General features: G+C 39.8%; 1 protein-coding gene across 6 annotated transcripts in view; it reads left to right on the top strand.

The window, feature by feature from the left end:
• The window catches only part of rtn1a (reticulon 1a), a 176135-nt gene that overhangs the window by 131925 nt on the left and 26392 nt on the right, over window positions 1–17818 (top strand). Inside the window, exon 1 of one of the 6 annotated variants that reach the window (XM_067991887.1) lies at window positions 2250–2347. The exons of 3 other annotated variants lie outside the window; for them this stretch is intronic. In XM_067991887.1, coding sequence (XP_067847988.1) covers window positions 2326–2347 — 22 coding nt within the window. In that variant the 5' untranslated portion in view covers window positions 2250–2325. Of the gene's footprint in view, window positions 1–2249; window positions 2348–3486; window positions 3659–6194; window positions 6286–17818 lie in introns of those variants that run through there. 2 more of the 6 variants (XM_067991886.1, XM_067991888.1) reach the window with 2 other exon arrangements.

Genomic DNA, 17818 nt, shown 5'->3' with positions numbered 1-17818 from the left:
GGTGGGAAGCTTGTTGATAGAGTAGGATGGGGCAGTTGGGGTTGCTGCTGGTAAGGAGGCAGCAACCAGTACCTCGATGGGACTTTCGGAGAATACCGTGAGAGACAAGGGAATCTGTGGGCTTATACAGGAGAGAGTCAAGCCTGGGACGGTGGCAGGAGTGTAGGAAGTTAGAGGAATAGAGAAAGGGTTGGGGTCGGGATTTGGGAGGACAAAGTACCTGAGAGGTGAAAAATGAAAGGAGGCATAATTGGGTAACAGGAAAGGGCAGAGAGAAGGCCCCAGAGGGGTAAAGAGAAGAAAAAGAAAACTGGAGGTAGAAGTAATGGCCTCGGGAGCAGCAGCCAAAATGTGCATGCAAATGGACAGAGAGGAAATTCAGGATACATAGACATGGCAAAGATTAGAATAGATATGTCCTGGTTGTAAACTTTTTCTAGGGAGGAGACAATAAGAGAGAGTTCAAAGTTAAGATCAGTGGTGGCATAAAGTTGACTTATAGATAGGATGGAGTCAGCTTGGAGCACAGACAAATTAATGTCCAGATATGGAGGGAGAGTGAAAACAGGAGCTGTTTGAGGACAGAATATCAATGGACACACTTCTAGAGGTTTTCCTGTGGAAAATGGAGAGCAGAGGCAGCGTGGAAAATCGACCATGAGTCAGCATAGATTGGTCCAGGGGTCCTGCGGAGGTGAGTAGTGGCCTCAGTGATTAGTAGTGCACACCAATGGATCCAGAATACCAGCAGAGGAATGAATGAAGTCAGCAACAATGGGAAGCAGGTAGATAGCAGCAGAGCAAAGGTCATTCTGCAGCAGAATCCAGAACAGGATGGGAACCAGCAGAAACACATCAGCTCTAGCTCAGCATAGGGTGAAAAATTCCCAGCAGAGGGGCAAAAAACTGAGAAAGCAGCAGCAGGCCAGATACTAGAATCGAGACGACCCCAGCAGAGAATAGTCTTCGTAGAAAACAGCAACGACAGTGGCAAATGGAATTTAACCCGGAAAAGTGCGAGGTGATGCACTTTGGAGGGACTAACAAGGCAAGGGAATACACAATGAATGGGAGGACCCTAGGCAAGACAGAGGGTCAGAGGGATCTTGGTGTGCAAGTTCACAGATCCCTGAAGGCGGCGGAACAGGTAGATAAGGTGGTAAAGAAGGCATATGGGATACTTGCCTTTATTAGCCGAGGCATAGAATATAAGAGCAAGGAGGTTATGATGGAGCTGTATAGAACACTGGTTAGGCCACAGTTGGAGTACTGTGTGCAGTTCTGGTCGCCGCACTACAGGAAGGATGTGATCGCTTTGGAGAGGGTGCAGAGGAGATTCACCAGGATGTTACCAGGGCTGGAGCGCTTCAGCTATGAAGAGAGACTGGGAAGATTGGGTTTGTTTTCCTTGGAGCAGAGGAGGCTGAGGGGGGACATGATTGAGGTGTACAAAATTATGAGGGGCACAGATAGGATGGATACTAAGGAGCTTTTTCCCTTCGTTGAGGGTTCTATAACAAGGGGACATAGATTCAAGGTAAAAGGCGGGAGGTTTAGAGGGGATTTGAGAAAGAACTTTTTCACCCAGAGGGTGGTTGGAGTCTGGAACTCACTGCCTGAAAGGGTTGTGGAGGCAGGAACCCTCACAACATTCAAGAAGCATTTGGATGAGCACTTGAAATGCCATAGCATACAAGGCTACGGACCAAATGCTGGAATATGGGATTAGAGTAGACAGGGCTTGATGGCCGGCGCAGACACGATGGGCCGAAGGTCCTCTATCCGTGCTGTATAACTCTATGACTCTATGACTCTATGACAGTTAAGATCCATTACTTTAAGGTCCAAAAGCAGCAGAGAAATGGACTTCGGCTGAGGAGAAAGTGGATTTCTGTCCAGGACACTCACAGCAGCAAAATAAAGGAATTACCTCTCTGTTCCTCCAGTGACACCCTTCAGTGACTTTCCATTCCTTATTTTTCCTCACATTGCTCCACATTAAATTACATCTTGTCTGCCCCATTTTGTAATTTGTCCATGTCCTCCTGAAGTCTTTTACAGACTTCCTTAGTTTACCAATCCCCCTACTTTGCATCATCAGCACATTTTGATATTGTGCCCCTGGCGTCCTAATCAAGTTCATCTATAAATATATATCTATGTGTGTATATAAACCAAGGACTAAATTAGACCCAGTGCTGATCCCTGGGGTATGCCACTTTCAACACTTGTTCAATCAGACCAATCCGGACTAACATTTCTTTGCAATTATTTTCATAACCAAGGCATGTGCTGTATATCTCCTGTGTATGGAACATTAGATGTATGAAGAAACCAGATCTACAGTGTAAGTGATTGTTACCAGTTTTACGATGGTATGTTGATTTTCATAATTTATCTTGCCCTATTGGACAAGTGGCTGTTATTGCTTTGTTCCATTAGAATCACAATTTTATACTTCCATTGGGGCAGTTGAAATAGATGCTTATGAAAACATCCCACAAAATTATCAGCTGCTACTTTTTTTTGTTTAGTTGTGATTATCAATTTTGTACTATGCGAATATGCTTTTCATTTTTCTTTGTAGTCAAGTGAATCTAAGTAACTTCCCTGTCTTTTGGTTGCTTCCGTTACCATGGGTACTAGTGTAAGACATGAAAATTGCTGTACCCACTTTCTAACATGCATTATGTCTGCTATTTATAAATTGCATGGAATGATGGAACTATTGCTGAACGTTACATGTATATATATAAAATTATAATATCTGTTGTAGAGATATGTCTATTACAACATCCTTCCCTAGGGTATCTTTATGTCTGGTTTGCATTAAGCACTTTGCTTTGTGGTTTTCTAACCAAAAACTGCACCATAGTGTTGCAAGTTTTATTTCAAAAGTAATTGCTGTTGAATGTATTAATACCAAAAAAGTATTTAGTGTAGTACATTGTCCAATAACTCATTTAGACTAAACAGATCGGTGTAGTGTAGTTATGTTATTATGTTTACAGGGAGACTATTGTAATTCACAGATTCTTTCTTGCAGCTATGTGCCTTGGCTGCTGATTTAGAGATTGATTTCATGATAAAAGTCATATTGCATTCAGATTTTATGATGCAGTGTATGTGGTACAGGTGGTTGATGTCAAAATGAAGACAATAGTTTGGAAAACTGAGCTGTTAAATCTAGTAATCTAGTGATAGCCTTCAATATGCTTTTTTATACGAAATCCAGAAACCAATACTCTTACCTATAGATGCATAAAAACTGTTGTATTTTTAATTACCCACGCACTTGCACCATCAGGTTTGATTAATCACTTGAATAGCTTATCCCAAGTCTTGGTGAGGCAGCTGCTTTTAATTTGAAAAGAGATTTGCATTTTGTTTCAAAGGAAGAGCATTCCCTAGGGCAATTACATCGCAGTGCTGATTTGCTGCAGTGGAGACTGCAGCGTTTACATATTGCCCTCCCCTTTCCCTGTTCTGCTTACAACACCAGTCTCTTGCCAGTACGCACTTCACCCCATAAATGCATTGGAATGCCTAACTGAAAAATCTGGTGGCAGAAATATCTGAGATTTTTGATGTCCCAAGATGCAGACCAGTGCAGATTCAGCGAAGATGGAATGTCTGTGGAGTTGCTGGAAGAACCAGGGTACTCAATTGTTTTGCATGTTTTGAAAGGACTGGAGCTGGGAGGGTAGTGTCTGTACTAAGATGCATCTTAATGTGCTTTGTTCACCTGTGGGCCTTTCATTTGCTTCTTATTGCAGCAAAGCAGTGGTTTGTTGTGCAGTGTGCTGTTGTGGGTAGGTGTGGCGCAGATTATATGTTTTAAAAACATTTTTATTTTGCTGAAAGCACGAACAACATTTTTTTAATGCTTTGTGTATATCACTGCACAACCCTTCCAGGGAGATTTGTTTGGAATTCAATCGTCTGCGCTATTAGTTGTGTATAGATATTTTAGCAAAATAACTAACATTAAGATTGTATTAGAATGAATGCATATTATATGTGTTATTCATTGTCATTCTCATTTTGAGCAGGATTTGACAGTATAGCTGTAGAGCATCATTTTACAATGGGACACACCCATGGTGAAAACAGCATTTTTCTCAGTGCAGAGCATCTGCTATAAAGGAACAAGATTATGCTTTCATCCTTCATTTTATTGTTCAAAATTAACAATGTATTTATATATCCTGTTTTTGTTGCCTTATGTAGATATCTAACAAGATATATGTTGAGGATTCTACTTGATACAAAGTAATAATGTCTATACTGTAGTTATAGATACTGTACCACGGCTCTTAGTAAAATAATTTATACAGAGACGAGTGGAAGCTTTCTTTTGTACATCTGTTTCAAAAGCATCTAGATCAGCACTGGGTGTGGCCATCTGCCTCCGATACGGTGCACAGTGGGCTTTATCAGCCATTTTTTTCTTTCAGCATCACTCTGAATTCTGTCTAGACATTTTAGCAGCTGAGATGGCCAATAATGAAGTCTAACTATGCCCAAAAAAGGGATTTATTTCTATTCCCAGTATAACTGGGATAATGATGTTTGCTCATCGTGTTCTGTGAGGAGGATTGACAGATTTGTTTTTTTGTTCCAAAGCCTTCGAGCATATTCCATACTTAACCACCTGACATGATCGCACTTTTTCCAAACAGGAAAAATCTGCAGAATACCCCTCCCATCTATATATGGTCCATAAATTCATAAAATATATAGCTGAAATTCTTTCCTTAATGAATGGAAAACAGCATATTAATCCTTAAGTGTTGCAACATCACAGTGTGTTATTCACATGAATCACGCTGTTCCAAAGCAGGTTGTTTTAACAACCGTAAACAGATTGTGTCCTTCTTTAGTAAATATATAAAAAAGTTGTCTGCCACTTAATGGTGAATGTCATCATTGTTCTAATGCACACAATACAGTATTTCTATTGAATTCTGAGATTGCTGCTCCTTTATATGAAATAAACTATCCTCATTCTGTTCTCAATAAAATGTTATTTATAAACAATCCTGGAAATATAAAGGATGTTTTTTGTGAAAAAGGTAAAATAAATCCAAGTAAATATTCAAATTTTAACATAGCTTTTTCTAACTATTTGATGATGTTTGCAGAATAAGTGGAAAAAGCTGTCAGGTCATCATTTTGGCAAATAAATGAAGACATATTTATTTTGAAAATGTGCGCATGATCTGTACTGCAAGGTATACTGTGGAAAAAATATCCCTTGTACAGGGGTGCGTTGCAAGGATTTAACAGAATGAGGGAGTGTTGATGATGTCATAAACCATAAAAGCAAAGCTTCAGCCATTCACTTAAATCATCAACATTCTGAGGTGGTGTTACTGACTGTATCTCACTCCAGAGTAGCTGCTATTTAATTGAATGTATAGGTGGGGACTTTGATATGATTTTGGGTAACCATTGGCAGAAAATAGTTTTTTTGCCGACTGCAGCTCCCTTCTGCTGAATTATTTTAATAACATTTTTAACTAGGAGAGTTTAATGTCTCAACTAGTAAATACCACTGGTTTAAAGAGGAAGTAAGGACATCCAAGCCTGCAGTAGTGGAATGTAGTACCATGAGAGATAAACTTTAATATCCAATTGCTAGCAGAAATGCACACATGGAGCTCTGTATGAAAGAGGGCACTGCTTCCCCTGTGTCCAAAATGAAGAACATAGAGAATTAAAAATAAGCATTGTGGAACAAAGGAGCTGACGTATTTCTTAATGTTTTCATTTATAAAGATAAAACTTTGTAATAAAATTAAGCATACTTGTACATGCAAGTTAAGATAACAGCACAATATTTAATTGAAAAACATGGCTTATTGGCCTCTACAGAAAAGGCTTCAAATTCAAGTTCCTCCTGCTGGCTGATACATAGTGGTTACATTATTGAGTACTTTGGGGGGGCTCTGCTGTATTTCTAATTCACAACCTTTAAATAAGTAAGTGGCATTATGAACTTTTTGGTTTCTGGGAAGGAACTGCATACCGTAAATTAATTACATTTTGGGTCTCAATAAACTTCTGTAGAAACTTTCACTAATGCACGAGAAACGATTGTAGGAGTGGTGCTTTGAGAGTATTATGGTAATATGGTAGTAGATGTAATTTGACAAGGGCTGGCTCTTCTCATTAGTCAGGCGAAGGCTGTATTCATCGTTTCACAACCCAGCAGGAAGTAGAAAGCCTGACTCTTTGTTTAGGGCTGCATTCAGCTGTATGAATTCACAATGGCAACATTTGGTTAGTATACGCTTGCTTCACTTGTTGTTTAGAAAAGAAAATGAAATATTAAATTATTTGTACAGATTCTATATTTGGCAACGTTAAAGTGCAATGGAGACTGTGCATATATTTAGTTAATCACAGAGTAATGTAAGTGGCCGTTAATGGTTGCTGTCTTAGGTGCTGGAATCATCTTGGAACTTACTCAAGAAAACACATCATAACATTTATAAAGCAAATGCTGTAATTGTTTCTTGGGCAGGAGAACTTCCTAAAAAAAAGTTTGATTTAGATTAGACCTCATTTACAGAGAGGGAAAGTACTGATTTAATAATATGAAGAGTTTCACGCCTTGACCTTGGGTAAAGAAACACAATACCCTAGGGGTGTAATTTGATGCAAAGAAGACAGCTGAACCAAGGTTTAACATGCAAGAAGCCTATCACATCTTCAAATGTGACTGGTTCATGTTACTAATTTTAGAACATGGATCAGTGGGATGGGCCAGGATTCTTTCCAAGATTCTACTTTGTCCACTGATCTCTGAAGAAGGGTTATGATTCAGATTTGGGATGGAACCTATACCCTGTAGGTTGGGCCTCAGGATGAACACAGTTATTTTCAATTTTTTTTAACCTAAGTCTTTCAAAATTACTTCTCTTGCTTTCATTAGATTTTTTTTTGCACTTTGAACCCATCCTCATACAAAGTGGACAGATATTATTAGCAGCCGGATAATGGCACTTTTCAGCAGATCAGTAGGAGCTGCATGAGAATGAAACAGATAAACTTGCCTTCTGACTTGCCCTTCCTCCCTCCCTCCTTGTGGAAAAAATGGCACAGAGCCTCCCAATGACCACAAATTGAGTTCTAGAACTTGCTATATGAGAAATTGTAGGTACGAGCTATCATTCCACTGCCTCTTGATATTGTGCCACCAATGTTGTCATGACAACATTATATTACCATTCAGTCCTGTCTTTTCCCCCATCCCCGTTTTCTTTCTCTTCACTTGGTTCATGGCTTTTATTCTTCATTACTTTGGAGGGGTTAAATTGGAAGCCATGACAGGTGGTGAGTTGTAATGTTGGTAACATGCAGTTGTTCGCTAAAAAAAAAACTTATTCTCCCCACTCCCACTCCCGTTCCCAATTCATTTTATGACATTAAAGCTGAAGTGTCCACTGACAAATAATTTATTTTCGGCGTAGAAGTAGGAATTGAAGGAGCCTGTCCTGGAACTCCCTACCTAACAGCATTGTGTGAGCATCTTCACTGCATAGGCTGTAGCGGTTCAAGAAGGCCCACCACCACCTTCTCAAGGGCAACCTTTAGGCAATAAATGCCAGTCTTGCCGCTAACACCCACATCCTGAGAATGAATTAAATAAATAAATCGATTAAGTCTTTGTGACACCATTTATAATGAAGATGTTCAGGTTTTGCAGAGAGGTTTCACTTCACAAATAGGCAACTTGTGTATTTGCACTGCTAACTTCCACCTGATTTATGACCAGTTGAGCACCCAGAACATAGGCACAGATAGTGGTATAAATACCTAAACTATGTTGCACTAAAACTAGCCTCTCGTGAAAACTTAAAAGGGCTAATTTAAATTTTCAGCAGGAGGGGACGGCAATCCCACGCAGCAGCCTTCATCGGAGGCCCGGTAGATTTTAACTGTCAGGCATCATTTGAATGCCACCAGTCAGCTGGTCGCCCGTTTTCGAACGGAATGTGGCAGCTGGTCGGGGTGGGGTGGGGGGGGGGGGCCATGGCAGCAAAGATCAGGTGGCCTCCAGCATCAAGAGAAGGCTGCCGGCAGCAAGGTAAGTCTGTAGAGGGGAGGGGTGGTTGGGTGTTGCGAGGGACTTGCAGCTTGGGGGTGCGGGAGGTGGGGGTGAGCCCAGGATAACATAGGCCTGTAAGCTCCTGGTGGGGCCCAGAGGAGCAATCATCCACCTCCTGGCCTCATTAAGGGAAGTTTTTTTAAAAGTATACTTTAGAGAGACTCGCTGACTTCCAAACCTCTTTACGTGGCAGGAGGCAGAGCAGGGTCAAAATGCTATCTGAGTTCTATGTACATCGTGGGATCCTGATTTTCATTTATTAATTAGGCACCTAAAGCAACAGTGTTTAAATGGGGAATCGGCGGGAACTAAGCGGGAGGTAGAGCCGCCCCATTTTAATTGCTCCCCTGCTCTTTTCCATCAATCGGGGAGAGTTAAAATGCCCCCTAGACATTTTAACCTAACCCACTTGGCGGGAGACTGATGGGATCTGATCAGGCGGAATGTAAAACAAGCGGTCGATCACATCCATTGGTTTCCTATCGGGTGGGTTAGGTTAAAAAGTACCCCCTAACAATGATCGACCCAACAGGAACTTTAAAAAATATTTCCTGTAACTCTGAGGTACTGCAGCTTTAAAGTCGAAGTGAAGTTCTTAATTATTTTTTTCAAAATAGATTCTTCCATGTGACAATAGGAACTTTACTGGTTTTAGTCAGTGTATGTTCATAATGTGTAGTGACGTACCTGAGGTGAGGTCCTGTGAACCTACCAGTTTTTGCTGATTATTCAGAAATGGTATTGGGGGAATAGGTTTGTACTGAATTAAACTTAAATGATCAGCATATTATTAATACATGTTTACAATTTCACTTGAAAATGCCTATATAGTTGATATAAGTTTACATGTTGTATCTGTGTTTTGTTACCAGACCTAAGTTTGTTTTAATGTCCTCTTAAAGAAACTCTTTCCCCCACCCCTGTCTTGAGCACAAGTTGAGTGAAGTGCACTTGAATTGGTGGACCTGAAGTCGCCCATTTAACAAGTTCAGGTTATTAGCATAGGCCCAACATGCTCCCAACTGGCATGCATCCAAAATTGGGGGTTCAAAGTGGACCACTGCTACAGACCTGAGAGAAAGTGGATTGCTGCTCCAGGCCTAAGAGGCCTGCAGCAGCTTTAATGGCCACCAGCATCAGGGCCTTCTGTCTAATGTCCAAAACCAGCAACCAGAAGGCCGATAGTCCCAGTGATCCTCCCTGCTGAAAAGGAAGCAATTTAGAAGTATTAAAGAGGTTGCTGGCAACCCCTTTTCACCATCCTGTAATCTGTGTGCAACTTCCATGGCTCACTTTCACTCTGTTACCACCAGATGGAGACATAGGAAAATGACATTGGGGCATTTTGAGAGGTGAGTGCATGCTCTGGGAATACCCTGCAAGTGTGACTTAAGCGCAAAGGGGGATTAGACCCAGCGTGACTGGTTTCCGCCCTTTTTCCTCTGCTTTGCACCAGGAAAATAGGTATACCCTAGACACAAAGTAGAGTTAAATCAGCCTCCGTTTTGTACCTCTTTATTGCTTAGATGACACAAAGCATTAAATCATTTGTTTAAAGGAGTAACTTTAAAAAAAATGTCAGTCATTATCTTACTAGTCTATGCTATTGTACTGTACAGTACTGAAATTATGGTGAATTGATTTTGAGGGGTTCCTCCTGCTTTGAATAGAATTTGGCAGAATTTTTTCCTTATTTCATATTGAAGGAGGGAAAATTTTCACCTTTAGTTTTTTCTAATATTGCATCTGTAACACTATTTCATGATTAACCTGATAATAACTTTTGTAGTCAGTGTTTAATGCAGAAACCTAAGCGCATTTGAGGTATTAGTGTACAAACATATTCCAGATTTTATTTTGTGATCTGTAATTTGGAGGAGTATTTTTTGCAAAGGCACAAGTGGTACAATAAAGATTGAAAGTAAGGAGATAAACTGTAAGTCAAAAGTGTCAAGGAGCTTAGGTAGATATCATACATGCTTTAACCATTCAGTAGCCTCCACAAACAGCATTGTGGAGTTTGGAAAATCCTCCTGGTGGACAGCATTTAATGAACAGCTATATAGTTGATATAAGTTTACATGTTGTATCTGTGTTTTGTTACCAGACCTAAGTTTCCTCAACTGCACTGCAGCTGCACAGAGGGCTGTTCCTGAGTCCCCGGGTATGGTCATTTGCCACACACCATACCACCCCACATTTAAAACAGTTGAACTGCTCCAGTAGCACTGTAATCAGGATCGGGGATGTCCAGTTTTGGTCTGCTATTGCTGCTTAGGTTTCCCCGAAGGGTAATCACAGGGTTCCCGAAGGGAACACGGCAGCATTGTGCCCTTGTAATTTGGAATAATGAGTATGTGGCCAAAATTGCTGGGCTCCCAGCATGCCACTGGAAGTTAGAAGGGGCAAGACCTCTGTTTGCTGGCTGCCCAGGCTGTTGACCACATCCAAAAACCCAGGGAGGGAGTCATTTTAATGTTCAGAGTGAATATTGACACCACTGTGTCAGCCATGGAGTTGGAAGCAGGGCGGAACTTGAGAGTCTCCGAACTCATGACTGATAATATAGCAAACAGAGTCTCCCGAGTACAGCAAGATTATTTCTCCAGCAAACGCAGTGCGGAGAGGATAATTACATAATGGCTGACACAGTGGTGTCAATATTCACTCTGAATATTAAAATGACTCCCTCCCTGGGTTTTTGGATGTGGTCAACAGCCTGGGCAGCCAGCAAACAGAGGTCTTGCCCCTTCTAACTTCCAGTGGCATGCTGGGAGCCCAGCAATTTTGGCCACATAATACAAACTGATTATTTCTCCAACAAAATGCAGTGAGTGGAGGGTATTCACAAACATCTGCATAAAATCAATCCCAGTTACTTATAGCAGGCGTGATTGACGGGGGAATTACCCAATTATCTCCATTTTGGCCAGGACTTGTGGTGTCACTATGTGCAGCCTTTAATATTTGGGGTGAGGGTAGTGCCTATAGAGGTGCAGTATAAGTGTCTTCCCTTGCTGTCAGAAAATTGGAGCAGCACCCTACCATTCTGATGGGGGTGAAGGCCTTTAACGGGTCAAAGCTGTCAGGAAAAGAATGTTGCTTGCCGACAGGGAATTGGAGGTTCTGCAGTCTGACTGTGTTCAATCCCTCTGGGATTGATTACTTCTACACCTTTACGTCTTCAGGGTATTTAAGAGACCCACAACGGTAGCCTGCACTCAGCAAGCATGGGATCCATCGGGCCATCACATGGCATTCTAGGTAGAATTCCCAGCATAGCTTGGAATGTCCTCAGACATGCCCCAAAACTCTTGCTGGGACAGGTGGTAGATGTGACCGCCCCTACCCCCAGATTAGGATTTTGGGTGGAGTTTAATTAGAGTAGAAACCCTATTCCAGCTTTCCCTGTGGGCGGAATGTCTGATTTCAGCCCCACCCCCCAACTCAGTAAGTTTGGGCCTGATTATATTTCGTAAACATTTTGGTTTTTCTAGTAACTAGCTTTAAATAACCATTGCTACATATAGTATAAACATCAACTTTTTTTAAAGGACATATCTGCAATTTAGCAGGTTAAAAAAAATCTTCTCGATTATCTGGTAATTTCTTAAATGTAGAAACCAGCCGTGCATCTTTATGTTTTACAGTGCTCGGTAGATTGAATGTAGTACAGGTTTATAGAAGTGATGCAAAACCCTTCAGTAATGATGCCCCTCAGTTCGAGCAAAAATTTGCAGCTGATATTTATCTCTTTTTCTCATAATTAGAGCAGTCTCTTTTTCTATCTGGCACCTGTCTCGCAAACAAGTTCAGCAGCCATTTTGTAAAATGAATCCTTTGCTGTATGCCATTGTTACTGTTGAGAGCTTCTCTAACATGGGAGCATATTGATGTTATGAACCTGCAGGAATTTGTGAAGCTCTTATTTTAAGTTCATGGAGTTTTCTGTCTATTGTGGCAAACAGCATATATTTCCAAGAGCCTGGTTTAACAAATTTTGCCCTCTGATGCACAGGATTATTTGAGTACTGTGTATCATATCTGCTGCACTGAGATCTGACTGATGCAAGAAAGGAACGTTTGATGAATTTAAAATTCCCTTTTGCACATGTCATATACTGTACAGCACTTTTGTTTATTTGACTGTTCTACAGGTTAGTAGATTCCACAGACAACAGATGGCTGAATACATACTTACAATGGATAATTAGGTAGTGGAACACATTTTAATTTAGCTTCATTAGATGAGCTCTCAGCATCCAGATGAGCAACACAATTAAAAAGCAGTGGTTAAATATATGTAGTATGTGTTCTTTGTTCAGACCTGGAATTCAACAAAGTTTAAATAAAATACCTTATCAACACTATTAATGTAGAACCTGTTTTTAACTGCTTAAAATTAGGACGAGACACCAGATAGAGTACAATTGTCTCTACTCCTCTATCATATTTGTATAACTACTAATCCAAGTTATTAACATACACCTTCTTGTTTGATGGGGGAGAGAATGGTAACAGGGAGTACAAACACTAGTTTTTTTTTCAGACATTATTAAAAGGAGCCTTAAAAATGCATAAGGATGGCTGCAGTATCTAACTCTAGTATCTATTGTTCAGAACAGACATGCATTACTGTAGTTCTAGTATTCTTTGCCTGATAAGTGGCTGAAATGAAATATGTTGCCATCATCAACTTTAAAGGAGATCAAGCACACTGATGCATTTTTTCTGTGTGTATATATTTTGTTTTTTTTCCTACCTGTTCAATTCTAAATTAATTATTTTTAAGCTAAATTAATTAGCTTCCCTAATGCCATGCATTGTTTCCTTCCTGAGAGTGCAGGAAGGCAATTTCCTCCTAAACCTCTGCCAGTGCCATTCATGAACTGGCCGCTGAGGTGTGCAAAAAATGCCCTGAAACGACCTCTATAGAAAATAAATACTCTTGTGCGGCATATCTGTAATGACAGGGACATTACCAGAAACTTGCAGTGTGAAGACTGTATGCTCCACTTTGATTACAGTGCCTTAGTTGGCACTTATTGGTTGTGGGTTCAGGTTGTACTCCAGGACTGAGTACGCTCTCCAGGCAGTACTGAGAGAGTGCTGCACTATCGGAGATATCCTCCTTTGGATAAGTTGTTAAACTAAGTCCTGACTGCCTGTTCTACAGGTACAGATTAAAGATCCCATGACACTATTCAAAGAAACATTGGGAGTTCTCCTGGTTTTCTGGCTGACACTCCTCACTCAACCAACACCACTAAAACAGATTAACTGCCATTTTTGGAATCTTACTTATGTACAAAATGGCAGACATTTTTGCCTTTGACAGATGCTGCAGTTCAAAATAATTCATTGTACATGAAATTGCTTTGAGATGTTTCTGAGAAATGCAGTAATTAAAGTTTTATATAAATGTAAATATTTTCTTTAAAATAGAAAGGGAAGAGCTGATTGTTAAAAATAAGAATTTGAGATTATAATGACAAAGAAAAATTATGCTCGCCATGAGCCGTATTGGGGAATGGAACACATAGCCCCCTGCCTCAGCATCAAACACACAGGTTAAATGCATAGTAAGACATTACTGGATTGAGTTTGGCTACGCTTAATTCACATAAAATGCTTATAGCTGGCAGAGAAAAGAAATTTTCATCCCATCTGTTGGTCCAACAGGTAAGAGGATACTATCTGTTAACCATTGTCCCACCCAATGCCCTGCCTTTCAGCTGGTTATTCAAACTATTTAAGATACAAGTTTGAAACCACTATCCCTTAGTTGATCCTTTAATCGTAAATATATAAAAGATGATTGCAAATACTGGAAATGTTCTCTAGTAATCTTAAATCTAATGATTCCTCTGTTAAGTCAAATATTTGTGTGGCAACAGTAGATAGACAGTTCAGTTTTTTATGAAATATTAAGTGATGCAGCAGTTGGCATGTTTTTCCCAGTTGGACATCAGCCCTCCATGGAAGTGCAATTGAAATATCTTGGCTCTGAAGAAAGTGAAGGTGAAGAAGAATTATGAAAAATAATGTCAAGAATAAAAATATCTGAACAGAATGTGCTAGAAGCCATTTACTTGATACTTAAGTTTAAACTTACTGTAAGGCAGTTCCTGGATCTAAAAATGTTTATTCATAGAATCACAGAATGAATCACAGCACTTAAGGAGGCCATTCGTCCCATCGTACCTGTGCCGGCTCTTTGAAAGAGCTGTCCGATTAGTCCCCACTCCCCTGCTCTTTCCCCATACCCCTGTAAATTTTCCTTAAATCGAAGAACGGATTGGACTTGGAGGGTGGTTTTGAAGATGTATGCTGTGCAAATTGTTTGAATAACTACTAGAATCTAAATGTCAAAGACAAACTGGATAAAGATATTAGTTACAATGGACAGGTTTATTGTAAATACCTTGGTAATTTTCACAGTTAATTTGAACTGAATTAATTTCAAGTAAGCAATATATGTCTTGCATGGGGAAGCACCATAGATTTATATATAGAAATAATGGCCACAATATTACTCCCCTTTCTTCCCCCAACCCCCACCACCACCAGGTGCAGGACAGGCAGAGCATATCAGAAGTGCAGTTTAGTCAAGGCCACCATATGCTTCAATTTGGTGGGCCAAACCATTAGCATGACCTGGTTACAACCTCAGTGCACTGGGAAATACTGGAAGGGAACACAGCCGCAACTGCAGGCTTAAGAGGAATGGGAACTCCTTGGCCGTGCTGAGAGTAAATTGAGGCCGGAAGGTCAGGAACACCCTGTCCCACCTCATTTCTGTGGGTATGCTGGGTATGTGCTTATTGCAGGCACAGATTCTGTGCTCAAGTGCACCCAATAGTGGAAGACTTGGAAATGCAGAGGCAACATCATGATTGTGGAGACCTGACGTAACGGATCTCAACCCCCTTTTTCTTTCCATAGCACCTGCGTAATTAATGTTCTCCAGGTACTACAATGAGGAATATTGGGGCCACTGTGAGGAGGAGTAGTAGGATTTAAGCTGACAACTGAGATTTCTCACAAAGTAAATTTCCATTTCAGTACCGGGGAGTGGCAAGAAGAGAGAGCCTTTTTTATGTAGCAAGAGTGGTAACATTTTAGAAGGAGTGTCAAATGATGAGAATCAACAGGGAGAACACCATTGGTTGAATTTGATTTTGTTGTTGTCTGCTGCCTTATTAGGTGTGGCAGTGTAACATGGGAGATTTTAACATGGTGAAGAAAACAGACTTAAAATGGAGCATAAAATAAACTTGCAATGTGCCTACTTGACTCTCACAGCTGAAATTTAAGGTCCCTATGAAAGTATTTCATTTCAACAAATGCCAAGGATAGAATGAGGAAAGGGTACCTTTGTAACATGGCCCTATCTGATAAAACAAGCATATATCTTCAGATATTTATGAACAAGTCATCCCTATGGAACATAAAATATACACCTGATAAAATAAGCATATATCTTCAGATATTTATGAACAAGTCATCCCTATGGAACATAAAATATACACCTGATAAAATAAGCATATATCTTCAGATATTTATGAACAAGTCATCCCTATGGAACATAAAATATACACCTGATAAAATAAGCATATATCTTCAGATATTTATGAACAAGTCATCCCTATGGAACATAAAATATACACCTCTGTGGTGGCAAAAATTGATTACCTAGATGTCAAAGTGAGATAATTCCATACACAAACATCTTGCTGCATGAAGGACGCTCCATTCACTGTGTATTTTAAGCAACTTCAGTAAGAAGAGTCAAAGTATTTTATTACATCATATAATCTGGCAGGAAACAATTCATTACATTTGCATTCAGGCACATTCATTATGTAGCTCTTGAGGCTTTGTCACTTTTGTTTCTGGACAATAAATAAATGAAACTATAGATTTTTGTAGCAGCTGAAGATCAGTGCTCAGAATGTCCCTTAAAACACATTTCACCCACCAGTGGAATATTCTCGTTTTGTTTTAGTTTTGTACAGAAAGGGGATTCAGTTTTGAAGTGGTAAAGTTGGGATAGACAAAAGGATGCCCTTTGTGCAGTGACAACTACAGGAAAATCTTTTGAAAAGATAATTAATTTAATGTTTAACAGTAGATGCATTATCATATTTAACAACTGGAATAGGCCAGCTGAATTTGCAGGCTTTTTAAATTTGATAGTAATATAATTTTAGAAATGCAACAATATTGCATATATTTGACCAAGAGTTGAAATGTGTTATAATATTGTGCAGAATTTTGTCTCACTATTTTTCCTTCCTTTTTGCCCATCAGTTTTCTCCACTCCTTTCCTCCTCTCCTCTCCTGAAAAGATTGACTTCTTGCTAGGGTACTGTCGTGGGTTCATATAACCATTTTTTTCAAAACTCCTGTTAGAATTTCTGAAAAATAATATGTGTTTGCTAATCATCATCATGTACATTTTGTTTAAAGGGAGCAGCCTTTATTGCCAGAGAGGGAGAAGAGTTATCCAAGTAACCGTAGTAGATTAATTCCTAATAAAATACACCAGCCAGTATTGAGTATGTTTTAAAAAAAAACATTAGAAAGAAGAATAGTGGATGATTGTAATAACAATGGCAGATTTTTTAAAAAGTTTTTGTTTTGGTCCTTTGAGAGATTTTATCAGGACGGGTTAGGTATGAGGATAAAGCTATGGCAATGAACTAAATTGATACTTTGCATCAGTTTTCACTTCTGAAGGCTCTGCTTTGGTCCCAATAGTTCAGACCTAAATTGCTTTAATAGAACTTACTGCTGCATTTAAGCGATTTAAATCTGATAGGACAGCTGGACTCTATTCAATTTCCCCAGAGTGCTAAAGGAAATAGGGGATGTTGTGTTTGAGCTGCTGGCTCACTGCTTCAGTGCATTTGAAGTCTGTTGTAGGGAAGCTGTTGGAAAGCATTATGTGGGAAGTGATATGTGATCAGATGGAGAGTACCATAGTTATTAGGAATGGCCAACATAGGTCCCACCTCATGACCTGATTAAGTTCTTTCAGGAAGTGACCAACATAGCGGCTGATGGTACTCCTGTTGATGTTGCATATCTTGATTTCCAAAAAACATTAGATTAAGTACAGATAGGAGGCTATTGGATAAAATTAGATCATATGGGATTATTGGTCAGATATACTGGATAGGTAATTGGTTAAGATCTCATAAGCAGAGGATTGTCATTACTGGGAGTAAATTTGAATGGAGCATGTTTATGTGTGGAGTTTCATAAAGCATCGTGTTTGAACGGATGCTGCTTATTGCTTTCATTAATGTTAGATTAGGTCATAAATGGAACCATTCTTAAATTCACAGGTGGCACAAATTTGATCAGAGATTAATAATTTAGACCAAATCAATAGGCTGTAGGTTGATCTGAACAAATTATGGGAATGGGCCCATTTGTGACAGATGCCCTTTAATACAGACAACATAGCATCATTGTTTTGGGGTTGGGCTAGTTTATACCAGGTAAGAGTGCCCATTAGGGGTAATGGATCAAGAAAGAGACCTTGGAGTAATTTATTGACTTCTCAATAACAAGGCACATGTGAGGTGGCTGTAGGGAAAGCAACCAAGGTTTTTAGTAGTATAGCTAGTCAAACAGAGTATAAAACAAAAAGCACTGTATGTACAGTGTATAAGGCTTCAGTGCATCCACACT

Source organism: Heptranchias perlo, chromosome 10 (genome assembly GCF_035084215.1).
Source record: "Heptranchias perlo isolate sHepPer1 chromosome 10, sHepPer1.hap1, whole genome shotgun sequence".
In the NCBI taxonomy this organism is placed as follows: domain Eukaryota; kingdom Metazoa; phylum Chordata; class Chondrichthyes; order Hexanchiformes; family Hexanchidae; genus Heptranchias; species Heptranchias perlo.
This window is presented reverse-complemented; position numbering and strand designations above follow the sequence as displayed.